This window comes from Phoca vitulina, unplaced genomic scaffold (assembly GCF_004348235.1).
Source record: "Phoca vitulina isolate PV1807 unplaced genomic scaffold, GSC_HSeal_1.0 scaffold83, whole genome shotgun sequence".
Classification (NCBI taxonomy): domain Eukaryota; kingdom Metazoa; phylum Chordata; class Mammalia; order Carnivora; family Phocidae; genus Phoca; species Phoca vitulina.
In genome coordinates this window covers 1,260,693-1,273,907 of record NW_022589786.1, presented here as the reverse complement: position 1 = coordinate 1,273,907, position 13,215 = coordinate 1,260,693, and the positions used below count along the sequence as shown (strand labels likewise).

At 46.2% G+C, this 13,215-nt stretch overlaps 1 protein-coding gene across 3 annotated transcripts in view; it reads right to left on the bottom strand.

Annotated features, from left to right (window-relative positions):
* The window catches only part of SNX18 (sorting nexin 18), a 162,479-nt gene extending 152,648 nt beyond the window's left edge, over positions 1-9,831 (bottom strand). For all 3 annotated transcript variants that reach the window (XM_032395346.1, XM_032395347.1, XM_032395345.1), the window contains exon 1: positions 8,055-9,831. In XM_032395346.1, coding sequence (XP_032251237.1) covers positions 8,055-9,675 — 1,621 coding nt within the window. In that variant the 5' untranslated portion in view covers positions 9,676-9,831. The remainder of the gene's footprint in view (positions 1-8,054) is intronic.
* Between the last annotated feature and the right edge of the window lie 3,384 nt (positions 9,832-13,215).

The window sequence follows — 13,215 nt, the reverse complement described above, 5'->3', positions numbered from 1 at the left end:
TACACTGTTTGGCACACCAGTGAGCATTCTACCAGCCATGACCACTTGGAAAGGACAGGGCTCCAAGTAGAAAACTCTGAGGAGGGAACTAGATCTAAGGCTTGACTGTCTGTGCATGTGTTGGGTGGGGAGATGTCAACAGAATGCAGGAGCCCATCAATCTAAAAGGATGAAACTCAAGTCCAGATTCCCATTCCCACCTCTCTTCCACTCACAGCCTTCCTCATTTCAGTGGATGGAGACTCCATTCGTATTGCTGGTCAAGCCAAAAACTGCAGAGTTCCCCTTGATGACTCCTCTTCCTCTCGCATGCCCCATCTGATTCCCACCTGACGATTCTACCTTTAAAATATATCCAGACTGGGATTCCCTCCTCGCCATCTCCATTGTCCCCACTCTAGTCCACACGTGGATGGTCTCTCACCTGGATTATTGGCGTAGTTTCCTACTGGCTCTCTGCTCCTACCTTTGGGAACCCTACCTCCTCTCCATTCTATTGTCAACAGAGCAACTAGAGTTAAGTCTGTTCAAAGGTCCAGATAGATGTCATTCCTTGGCTCAAAAGCTTGTCATGGCTCCCATCTCACTAGGACTTTTACTCTAGGTCCTGACAATGACCTACAAAGCCCTACTAATTGGACCTTCCAAGACCTCATCTCCTGCTCAGATCCTCTTAGCTCCAATCACCTGGCCTTCCACTGCCTGGCAGCACACACCCACCCTAGCACCTCTGCTCTCGCTCTCTCCTCTGCCTGAAACCCTCTCCCCGCAGACATCGGTTTAGCTAACTCCCTCACCCCTCCACGCTTCCACTGAAATCTCACCTTCTTAATGAGACCTACGTTGATCATCCCTTTTCATACTTCATTCTGCCTCCCCATGCCCACTTGTCCTGCTCCACATTTATGTTTTCCCCTACCACATACGTGATAATGTACTCATTGTGTTTCTCGCTGTGTCTCCGCCCTGCTCGAATGTAAGCTCCACGAGGGCGGTGATCTTTGTTTTGACCACTGAGGCAACCCGAGCATCTTTAACAGTGCCCGATCTATAATGGGCACTTACATATTTGTTGAATAAAATCAGATTTATCTCTCAGACGATCCACTGAATAAATCTAATGATCTTGGGTCTCCTCCCTAACTGCTTCTCCCTCCCTATCAAATAATACAAAGAATTTCTTTATCAGAAAAGTCCAATTATAGTGAGAGATAAAAAAAAAAGTCTAAGAAAAGGAGTAAAAATGACAAGTGAAGTTAACACTCATTCACACTCAAGTTTAATCAAGCTACAAACACAAGATTAACAATGCATGACTGTTTTTGGAGAGGAGACAGTATTTAGAGTTCAAAGTGAAGCACACTTTGTAGGAGGGAAAGCCCATCGCAATTTCTCTTTCTGGTGGCTCTCCCGGTGACAGCCCTCCTTTGGCTCGGAAGGAACTTCTCCAGCTGTCCGGCGCGCCTCAGCTTCCAGACACTGGGGAGCTCTCACCAGCGGCAGGAGGCCGGGTACTGTCAGCACTTTGACGATCACAGCACCTGGCGGGGTAAGCCCGCAATGCATGTTTGCTGATCTGAACCAAAAGTTCATGAATTTTCTTTCACATCAACTTGCCAGGTGCCAATATCAACTGATAAAGGATGTTCATGCTCCCAGATGATAAAAATCACACAAGCAGATAGCATGCTATTGAAACCAGCCTGAAACAATGTCTAAATGTTCATCGTATACTTTCCTATTTTATTTTCAATGTATGGATGTTGCTATTTTTTTAAAAAGTCAATCAACAAATGATACCTAGGAGATCATGAATCTCATATTTACAGACGAGGGAACTGAAGCTCAGAAATGTCAAAGTGATTTGTGCAGGGATACAAGCAATTTAGAGGAAGGGAACAGCTAGCTGACAAACCCTTAATGTGAACAACACACCAGTGACTCTAAATAACACTGGCATTTATTTCTGCTACCATACTTCTGGTGTGCAGTACACGCCAGCTGTGTTAAAATACAATATTTAACTGCTATACCAACCAATGACTTACTGGGTTTTTATACTTTTGCCTGCAGTTCTGGTGGCAGCAGGCTACCAGGATGGAAGATAAGATTACTGGAATTGTCTTTTAAAGAAGAGTGCTTCCTATTTTCAAAGTATCTTTCTACTTTTCAAAATCAAGCATTTAGTGAGTAACTACTGAGAACCACAAGATTTAATCCTCAATGTGACCTTCTGAGGAAGCGTACCCACTTTACCAACACAGAACCTGAGACTTGCCAAGGCTAAAATAACTTGCCCAAAGCTCCTCTCACAGCCCAACAGTGGTCCCCAGATTCCAGAGTGGCCCACAGTGAGGAGACTCTGAACATGGGGCTCTTGGTTTACCATGAACCCCCTGTTTGTGGGGCTAAGCTCCCTTGTCAGACCCAGGCCAGGCCCATCTCTTCTGCGTCGCCTTGGGAGGGCTCTCAGTGACCTGGCACCTGGCTTCTCTGCCACGAGTCCAAGAACTCAGTGAGGACCAGAGTCCTGCCCATCCCCCTCCACATGGGAATCTAGCCTGTGCTCTCTAAGTGAAGGGCGACAGATGGGACAGGTCCTCTGAGTACAGTCTCTCCAAACAAGAGCTAAGCATTACTGTGCCATTTTATTTGTGATAATCATTTAGTTTGTGGTATCACAAAGTTACATAAATAGATGGCAAATTAAATCGAACTTCATATTAAACTTTGATTTTAAAACACTCTGAGACAATAAAGCAGTACCTTTTTATTCAGCCTGAAGAAAAAGAACATAATTTAAAGGAATTGTCATGTTTATAAGGGAATTGATACCTTCTCACAGAACTTCTTCCTTGTTTGGGTTCTGCCTTCCTGTTTGGAAATCCTAAGATGACCAGACAGGAACCTGTGGGATGACATTTCCCAATACAGAGGGAAATCCAACTGAGCCCAAGAGTTATCTGAAGAACATGAGTGGGAGCATAGGTACCTGCCTCCTTTTGATTCTGCTGTGATCAGTCTAACAGGCTATGATTTCCCAGTGTGATTTCCAGAAGGATTCCTAGCTCAAAAAAGAAGTCTGAGAAACCAATGACAGTGTGATATGAGCAGTATCCCTACCTAGCTTCGTGATCAAGACTGTCTGTGGCTGGTCACATTGACGTTTTACCAAAAGAACTCAGTCATCTCTTTCAAAAGCCCCAAAGGTAAACCTCCTTTTCATTAAGAAAATACAGATAGGGACAAAGGTTACAGCTAGAACTGAAGTCTCCTTAAAAAACAGCTGGAGGTGGAAGTAGGGGAAAGGAGAAATGGATTCAATTAAAATGGAGCTAAAACAAAACAAAACAAAAAATGAACGACCTCAATTTCTAGCCCAGAAGTTTCAAAATAAGGATGAGTTTGTAAACAGCCCACTTATTAGACCTTTTCTCTGTATTCCTGGCACCACCCTCTCAGGTCTATTTTTAGTCACAGGAGAATGGGGAGCAGACAGGGAAGGGCTAACTGTGGCCCAGTCTTACCTTAGAGGCCCTTGCCAGGACGCTAGCTATCTTTAATTAATGTCTGAGGGACATAAGACGGACCCTGCATGTGGTAAAAGAAAGCACAATGGTGAAACTGTACCCCGGAGAACTGACAAGCCCACGAGTGGTGTACCATTCCTGAGGTCCCAGGGCTGTGTTTTGTTGAAAAGAAGCCTCCATCTGGAACGTTTACAGAAGGCAATGTGGACACCCTGCATATTTAATTTAGGAGTACAGAAAACAGGACTGCCTGTCTGTTTGTTTACCTAGTTCTGCCACCCTGCTTCACAGACTCACACTACATTTTATCAACAAATCACTTTTCCTGTACCTTGTACCTTTTCTCAGGAATAAAGAAATTTCCTTTTAAGTGACTCCCTCCTGCTATCCAGTCCACATTCCTAAATAAAGATGAAACCAACATTTCTCATCATCCCACATTTACAGTCTTTCCCTTTCACGATATCCCCCAGGAAATAAGCCTAATGCTTTTAAACCACAATAACTCACTGCCATCCAGATTAAGCTTTATTAAATATTAGAGATTGATCATATCTTTGGAAACAGAACCAAATAAGCTAAGAAACTGATAGTGAAATCGATTCTATGTACTACCCCAAACTGGCCACCATCAGCATTCTAAAGGCATACCCCAGGCAAGGATGATAAATGGGAGGAGATAAAACGCTACCATTTCAAAAAAAGAAAATCAGACCACAGGGTTACAAAGCTCGGCAGTGACAGACATGTGACTAGTCAGGAATCAACGAGCCGCCTGTGAACAAAGAATTTAAGGGACTCCTGTTAAGACAGAGCAAAGTATGAATAAAATTCAAACAGCTTCTGAATTCCCATCTACTATACTTCAGACTACAGCAAACTGCCTTCTTCCTACACTCAACTCCATTAACCAAAATAGGTCTGTTTATCTAAGACTCCATGAGTTGATGAAAAAAATTAGAATTCCAGAATTCTCTTTTCGCTAAAGAAACCATATGGCTTTCTTTGCTTCTGCAGAAAGTACTTACACTAAAACCATTATTAAGTTTAAGCGATGGTTTTAGTACTAAGTATAGTCAGAAAAATGCCAGTCGACCACATTTAAGGGCATTTGAGTTTTCCACCCTCGTTCTGGAGCTGGTTCCTCACCAGTCTCAGATGTCCATTCTGAAACCAGTTGTATTTTCCAAATGAACGATGAAGGCAGGATGCAAAGCAGATGAACATCCTCACACCGCAGCAATATTACTCACTGGATGAGTGCCTGGGATGTTCTGTAGAGAGGGGTCTGGCAGGGCCTGCTTCCCCTCCCAGTTTTTATTACTTAAGCCCATGTGGAAAGGAGGGGATGCCATGAGATGACCAAGTGAAAAGAAGACTATCTGGAGAGTATGTGCAAAGATTATCAACTGCTGGAGAAACCTGAAAGGACTGACAGACTATGGCAGCACAGCACCACCCCACAGAACCCTCAGCAGTGATGAAATGGTCTCTATCTGTTGTCCAACGTGGTAGCCACTAGCTACAAAGCACATGAAATACAGCTAGTGTGATTAAGGAACTGAATTATATTATTTTACTTTAATTAACTTATATTTAAATAGTCAGATGTGGCTCACAGACCCAGCACCGAACAGCACAGGTTTAGAACACTGGAAAAGCTGACCACAGCAGTCTCCCGGATAAGAAAAAAGCTCAGAGGAGACTAATGTTCCTGTCCTTTCCCCTAGGAATTAAGGGGGAAAAAACTTAATTAACTCCCCTTCTTAACTGTGTTAGTTGTTGAAAAGCACATTCTAATCATTTCTGTCTCATCTGAATGTGGACCTAACATCTGATTAGAACACATCAAACGTAGAAGTACTAAAACTGTTTTTTCTCTTCCTGTAAACAAGGACAACTTAAGAGTTGAAATAATTATTTTGAATTTTTAAATTTCTCCCTAAACTGAAATGTAAACTTTGAACCAAATACTTAAAAGATAGCTTAAGCTGCTTGAAGATTTTTTAACATTTTTTTCTTCTTTTTGTTCTCCTCTCAGAAGTCACAGTATAATCTTTCATGTGATTACACTTTGAGACCTTAGAGGAAAAAAACAACCTGTCAACAAAATCCCCAAGTGCTCAGACTAAAAAAGATTCATTCCAATAGCAACTGTGTAGTTAAGTTGGGGGGGCGGGGGGAGCTGCTCTTCACAACCACAAGTTCTGAATATTTAGAACATGTTCAAAAAGCTTTAGCATAACTTATGAAATTTGTCTCATCTGTATTCCTAAAAATCGCCAACACTAGCATCCTTGATAAAAACTGGTTGCAAGCAAATCCTTTTATCCTTATGCGTTGCACACTATAGCTTTAAATGGCAAGTACATTCTAAAGACATGTCATCTAGGGACACTCACTCCCTGTACATTATATACCAAGGCTACAGCAGAAACAAACTATACTTAATATTAACTGATTTTCTTTCTGAATTTCCTAAAGATTATGTTTAGTGCCCTTGAATCTGTTTAAACAACATAAAATGGTACTGGTTTTAATGAAGTTTTTCAAATCCCAAGAAACTGAATACAATTTTAGTTCTAGGATTTAAAAAAAAAAAAATAAGCAAACTACACAGTTTAATAAACTACAAAAACTACTGCTGTAAACTCAAAATCAACCTTAGAACAAACACCATACCTTTTCTAATAAACAGTTCCAATAGCAGGACATTTGACAAAGCTGTGTGTGGTCTGAGTGACAGTAAAGTCAGTGAATGAACTGATGCCCCCCTGTAGTAGCCAGTCACCTGTCTCTCTCTGCCTGCAAAGGTCTGTACTTGTCTCCACCCTTTCAACTTTTACCAACCATTTGCATAAACTCACAAAATACATAAAAAGGCAGCATGGTTCCAGGTTGACATAACACATGGTATTTAAATTTAAGGTCTTGCATTAAAGTCTCAAAGAGTCAGTCCCACTGGCACCAGCCAAAAAGTCAAGGAGTCACGGCAATTTACACACAAAAAGGCATGAGGAATGTAGATGCAGGTTCAGTATGGTTGCTCAGCTATTGAATCTCAAGCTGCATTTACAAAATGTAAATTGCCAAGAAAGTTACTATTTTCTACCAAAATTAGTAATGCAGATGCTTCAGGATACTGCATTTTAGCAGGGCCAACAACACATTCAAGGCTTTGGAAGGACCGCCCCTTTAGGGAGTAAGAAGACTAGTCACACACTTGAAAGGGGGAGGAAAGCAGCAGAGGGAAGGGAAGGAAGCAAGACTGCTGAGGTCTCCCAAAGTGTAAAGGGCTAACGTGTGGATGAGGAATAGACTTACTTTGTGTGGTTCCAGGGAACAGAACGACAAACGAGAGAGGCAAATTTTAGTTCAGTGCAAGGAAGACTATGTCAAAGTTCAGGGTTGTTCATAATTGGACTGGCCCACCTAGAAAGGCAGCGAGCACCTCCTTATTGAAGGCCAAACCTCACGACTCAAAAGACGTTTCCACCATCACAGAAGTCAGATTAGGTAACTCCCTCCCTCCCCCCCACACCCGCCACACTGAACAGGAGACATTCACAGGCAAGACCACCTCCCTAAAGTCCAACGCCTCCCGTCCTCTCACTCCAGGCTTTACTGCTCTAATTTATTTTCTAAGAAAAAAAAAAAATCTGCAAATTTTAGTGCTTTAACAAAAGTTAGGGACACTAACAACTAATAATGAAACAAGCTGACAGCTGGGCAGCTAACTACTGGAATACCAGAAGCACTGCCCTCAGACATAATACTCAGATTTTGTGCATTCTTTGTAGTTCCCCTACATCATTTTCCTAAATAATACCCTTTAAATTCAGTGGGTTAATAGACTCCAAACTCAAAATGACTGAGATTAAAGAGATTATTTTTCTTAAAACTTCTTGAAATTAGAGTGAGCCTTTTACCTCATTCTACAAAGGTTGCAAGCAAGAAGCCTATGCAGGACATTCTTAAACTGCCCTGGCTAGAACCTCAGAGAATTGATTCTAATTCCTCAACCAAACCAGGGATTGAGAGGTGTGGAAGGTAGAAGCGGACTTACCTTTACTTGCAGATATCCAACCTTTATTTGCAGATATCCGTCCTTCCCCATTATTGCCGTGCTTCCTTAAACCCATCACTAAGTGACCCCACAGTGTTCAAATGGATGCCTAACAGGGTTTGGGTCCTCTTCTAATTCTACCCTAGGCACAAGATTACAGATCCCAGAAGCTCATTACCCAACTATTCAAACTCTAAAATGATAGCACTGTCATAAGAAGTACTCTCAGAACTTTCTCTGAGGAGTACCCACTCCCTGTCTGGAAATACCTTACGGAGGCAGCTACCGGCCCGCAATCCATCATATACTCAGAAAAACAGGCCAGCTGTCCACATCCCTGCTTGATGCCCAACATCTCCGGCACTAGTCTGAAACAGATTATGGTATTTCTGTCCAAATCATCCCTTTCAGCCTCAACAACATATTCCAGACCATCTGCTCTAATGGCTAGGCTTTACCTTTCTGAACGTGAATGATGTCGGGGAAGTTGGCCAGGTGCCCCTGATACAGCGCTAACAGGTCCATGACGGGGTCCAGGTCCTGCCTGGGCTGCTCGGCAAAGAGCTCGCCGATGGCGTCGTAGGCATCTCCGGTGAAGGCGATGGCCTGGTTCAGGCCGGCCGAGAAGGCCTGCTGGTCCAGCTCAAAGGCCTGGCTGAGGCCGCGGAAGGACTGGCCCACCTTCTGATACTCCTTCTTGAAGCCCGTCACCTGCTTGCGCGCGAACTCGTTGGCCGTGTGGTTGAGCTGCAGCGCGCTGTCGTCCATCTTCTTGGTGAAGCACTTGAAGCCGTCGATCTTGCTCTCCACCTCCTGCAGGTCAAGGGCGGCGGCGGGGGGCGTGCTCAGGGTCAGGAAGAAGTTGGCGCCCACCATCTCATCTTTCTCGGCCTTCCGCTTGCCCTGTTTCCAGGCCTTCTCGTCCGTGCTGCTGGGGCAGGTCAGGAAGTGCTGGAAGACGTCGCACTGTGCCAGCACCGGGTGGCTGGCCATGTGGTTCATCCACCAGATCAGGCCCTTCCTGCGTTTGGAGATGAAGTCCTCCTCGAAGCGGCCAGTGGCCTGTTTCTCGGGCAGGTGGGGCACCGAGATGACGGGGAACTTCTCGGCCAGGCGCGCGTACAGCCAGTCGAAGTGCTTGTAGCGCCGGTGTACCGGCACCTGCGTGTGCGTGGGGACCAGCTTGTAGGAGATGTAGCTCTTCATGCCCTTGAACTTGGTCTGTTTGGTGGGATCGTCGATGGTGCACTGGAAGGGGTAAGGGTTCTCCTGCCATTCGGGGCCGTAGGGCCCCAGCACCACGCACAACTTGTCCCCATCCTTCACGAAGCCAGACGCTTCACCCAGCACGAAAGCCTCGCCGCCCGACTTGACGAAGGTGGAGAAGCGGTTGAGGTTGCGGCTTACGGTGGCCGAGCTCTTGGCCCCCGACGGGTGGTGCTGCGCGGGCGCCGAGCCGCCGCGGGAGCCCAGCGATAGGTCGGAGCGCGTGGACAGACGGTAGCGGCCGGCCGCGCCGCCCGCGGACGATGAGCCGTCGAGGTCCGGGTACGCGCCGCTGCCCAGCGCGCCCGGCTCATCGGCCACCGTGGAGCTGTCGTCCCACTCGTCGTCCCAGTCATCGTCGCTGCCCTGGCTGGCCTGGTAGCCGCCGCCGTAGAGCTGCTGAGGCGACGGCTGCAGGGCGCCCCCGCCGTACGGGAAGCCCGCGGCCGGCGGCTGAAAGGTGCTCGGCGGAGGCGCCTGCTGCGGTTGCAGCAAGGGCTGGAAGGCATCGGGCGGCGGCTTGAAGGAGGCGGGCGGCGCGGCGGGCAGGGGCTCGAAGCCGCCAGGCGGGACGTTGGCGTAGCGAGCCGGGGCTCCCGGGCCGCAGTCGCCCGCCGGGCCGGACTCGGGGGCGCGAATCACCTGCACGTACGAGGCCGGGAAGAGGCCACGGTCGCCACGGCTGTTGACCCCCTCGAGCCAGCCCTCGATGTCCTGTTCGCTGCACAGGCTCAGCACCTCGTGCTCCCGCAGCGAGATCTCGCCCGGGTTCTCCGACCTAAAGTCGTACAGCGCCCGGGCGCGCAGCGCCATGGTCCCGGCTCCCCGGCGGGCGACCCCCGACTCCCTACGCCGCGAGCCCGGGGCCCGCCCGAGGGGTCCGCGGTGTCGCCCGCGCCCCGGCTCGCGGAACGGAGCCCAAAAGACAGCGCACAGCCCCGCGCCCCGGCCCGCCGGTCGCGCCCTCCGCGCCGCTCGGCTCGCAGCGCCGACTGCCGAGCTGGGCCGCCGCCGCCGCCGCCGCCGGCCGGGGGCGGGACCCGCGGCCTCCCACGTCCCCAGCAGCGCTAATCCACGGCCGAGAGCCGCGCGCCAGGCGAGAGCAAGCGATGGCCGAGCCGCCCGCACCCGCCGGTGGGGCCCACTCCGCGGCCGCCACTGCCCCCTCCAGGCGGGCGCCGCGTTGTCAGGCGCCGGATGAAGGTTTCCACTCAGAAGTGAATTGTGTGAGAATTGGTTAGGCTCTTAGGTTAAAAAACGTATCCTAGAAAGTAAATTAATATTCGCATTCCTGACAAACGTTCCTACTCTGAGCGCTCAGTGAATGCTTCTAACCACACCTCTAATAAAGGATTTTCAGTGACTATTAGCGACTGCACCAAGAAGAAAAACAAGATGCCTGTGCCGGGCGCTGTCCGCTCCCTTTCATCTTCCACCCGCCGGAACCTTCTGGCAAGAAGGGGAGGAGGATGACTCGAGCAAAGTAAGGAAGGTGTTGTGTTTGACAAGTTAAGAGGCTAAGGGTGGTAGAGAGGGAGGGAAGAGAGGCGTCGGTGTAGGAGAGTTTACAGTAAAATAAGTGGGCACGGAGAGCTGGCATTTTGCGTGTGTCCCTTCTCCTCCCCGAGGCACAGGTAGTGCAGTGGACGAGAGAGAGCTTACGCTTCGGAGTCAGGCTGCTGGGTTCGAATCTGATTTCTGATACCACCTAGCTTATGACCTTGAGCAAGTCACTTACTGTACCTCCCTCCTACGGTTGTTGTGGGGATTCGATAATCATGGAGTCCCTACTTTACAGATGAGGAAAATGAAACAGAGAGATTAATATATGGCAAGTACTCTACATGGGGAGTACAGTTCAGGTGTTTGCTGCCCCTGTTGCTAATGTCACTGTTATCTGGGAAAGCAAAAATCCTGTCCTCCTACATAAAGAGAATAGGGATCCTAAAATCACAGTGTCAGGGCATGTGCACCAGAAAGGACCTCCGTGTTCACACCCCGACTCCTAATCTGAGATCAGTGACCATCTCTCTCCATTCATCTTTGTCTCACTCAAGTTATATTATCTTTAAGATAAGTAGATTAAAAAAAAAATAACTTCCTGAAATATTCATCAACTCCAATCTCCAAAGTTGCCTTGTTTCACATCTTTTCTTTCAGTGTGTAATTTACCCCAAGCTTTTTCTTCTCATAATTATTAAGTCTAGCCTAATTATTCCTTTGAAGACACCTCTAATTGGGATTCACAATTCATATGTCATTAATTTCAGTCTGTCCTCTGACCCTTTTCAAGCAAATCTGGGAAACAGTCCAGAAGAATTTACAATTATTCTAAGGAAGGGCTGTGGTATTCTAAGCATCTTGCACAAAACCACCAACCTAGTATACCAGAATTACTCCCACAATGTTTATCCCTAATGCAAAAACCTTAATTCAATTCTGTAAGCAAATTCTGAATTACAACATTTTTAGCTGAAAATTCTGGGTTAGAATCCTTCTTACAGTAAGCAACAGAGGTCACTGAATTTCAATGTCAACAATTTATGTGGGCAGAAACATGAAGTCAACATTTATGAAACATCTAGAATACAATTGATTTTACTTATTAACTATGAGAAGATAACCTAGAATATTTAGGATGAATACATTGAATTTCTCCCTTACTATTCATCTGGTAGTTACTTTTTTAGGTTAAAGAGTTAACTAAAGTAACATGAAACTTGCAGTGCTTCCGGTTTTGAAACAGACTAAAAATCTATTTCAGGTATGGAAATTCCAAGAATTTGAGGTGATGGCTTTTACAGACAGGTTGGGCTGCTCCTTAGAAACAGTGGTTGAGGAACTACTGGACGTCAGAGGTTGTTTGCAGTACCAATGCACATGCAGGTGTTCAGTTTGTAGGAGTCTGGTGGGAGGCCAGGCATCAGGCTTGGTGAAGGACAGGGTCCCCCTATCCATGGTGCCTGGCTGTATGGCACCTGAGTGGCTGGAAATGCCCTTTAGGGACTTGGATATTTTTTAAAATGTGCTCAAGTATTAGAAATTGGTAACTGTTCACTCAGGGATGTAGATAAACACATTTTTAAAAGATTTCCCTAGAAAATGGAGCATATTATTCAAATGTATGCAATCATTGTTATAACCATCAACTATTCCTATTTCATTATGTGTTTATAAAAACAAATCATTAGGGGACACTAAATGGCTCTAAACACCCATATTTTCACACTTCTTCCTTTGGCCTGGGACGCCTTATGTGGCCTGGCCCTTGACTCTCTTTCCATTCCTTTCTTCCACTAGAGTGAAACCACAGTGGTTTCTTTGCTATTTCTGGAACAAGCCAAGCACATTTGTGCCTCAGATTTTTTTAATAGACTTTATTTTTTAGAGCAGTTTTAGGTTCATAGCAAAATTGAGCAGAAGATACAAGAGATTTTCCATATACCCATTCTTCATGCATGTGAGTAGCCCCCTCCCCACTATCAACATCTCTAGTCAGAGTGGTGCATTGGTTACCATTGATAAACCCACATTGGCACATAGTTATTGCTCAAAGTCCATAGTTGACATGAGGATTCACTCTTGGTGTTGTACCTTCTATGGATTTGGACAAATGTATAATGACATGTATCTGCATCTATCGTTGTAGTATCATACAGATTAGTTTCACTGCCCTAAAAATCCTCTGTGCTCTGCCTATTCATCCCTTCTTCCCTCCTAACCCCTGGCAAACACTGATCTTTTCTACTGTCTCCATAGTTTTGCCTCTTCCAGAGTGCCACATAGTTGGAATCATACAGTATGTAGCCTTTTTAGATTGGCTTCTTTCACTTAGTAATATGCATTTAAGCTTCCTCCATGTTTTTTCATAGCTTGGTAGCTCATTTCTTCTTAGCCCTAATAATATTCCATTGTCTGTATGTATCACAATTTATTTATTATTTACCTAACTAAACTACATCTTGGTTGTTTCTAGATTTTGGCAATTAAGAATAAAGCTGCTATAAACATCCCTGTGCAGGTTTTTGTGTGGATACAAGTTTTAAACTCCTTTGGGTAAATGCTAAGGAGTATGATTACTGGATTGTATGGTAAGGGTATGTTTAGTTTTGTAAGAAACTGCCAACTTCCAGGACGCCTGGGTGGCTCAGTCGGTTGAGCGTCTGCCTTTGGCTCAGGTCATGATCCTGGGATGGAGTCCCGCACGGGGCTCCCTGCTCAGCGGAGAGTCTGCTTCTCCCTCTGCCTGCCGCTCCCCCTGCTTGTGCTTACTCTCTCTCTGACAAATAAATAAATAAAACCTTAGGAAGGAAGGAAGGAAGGAAGGAAGGAAGGAAGGAAGGAAGGAAGGAA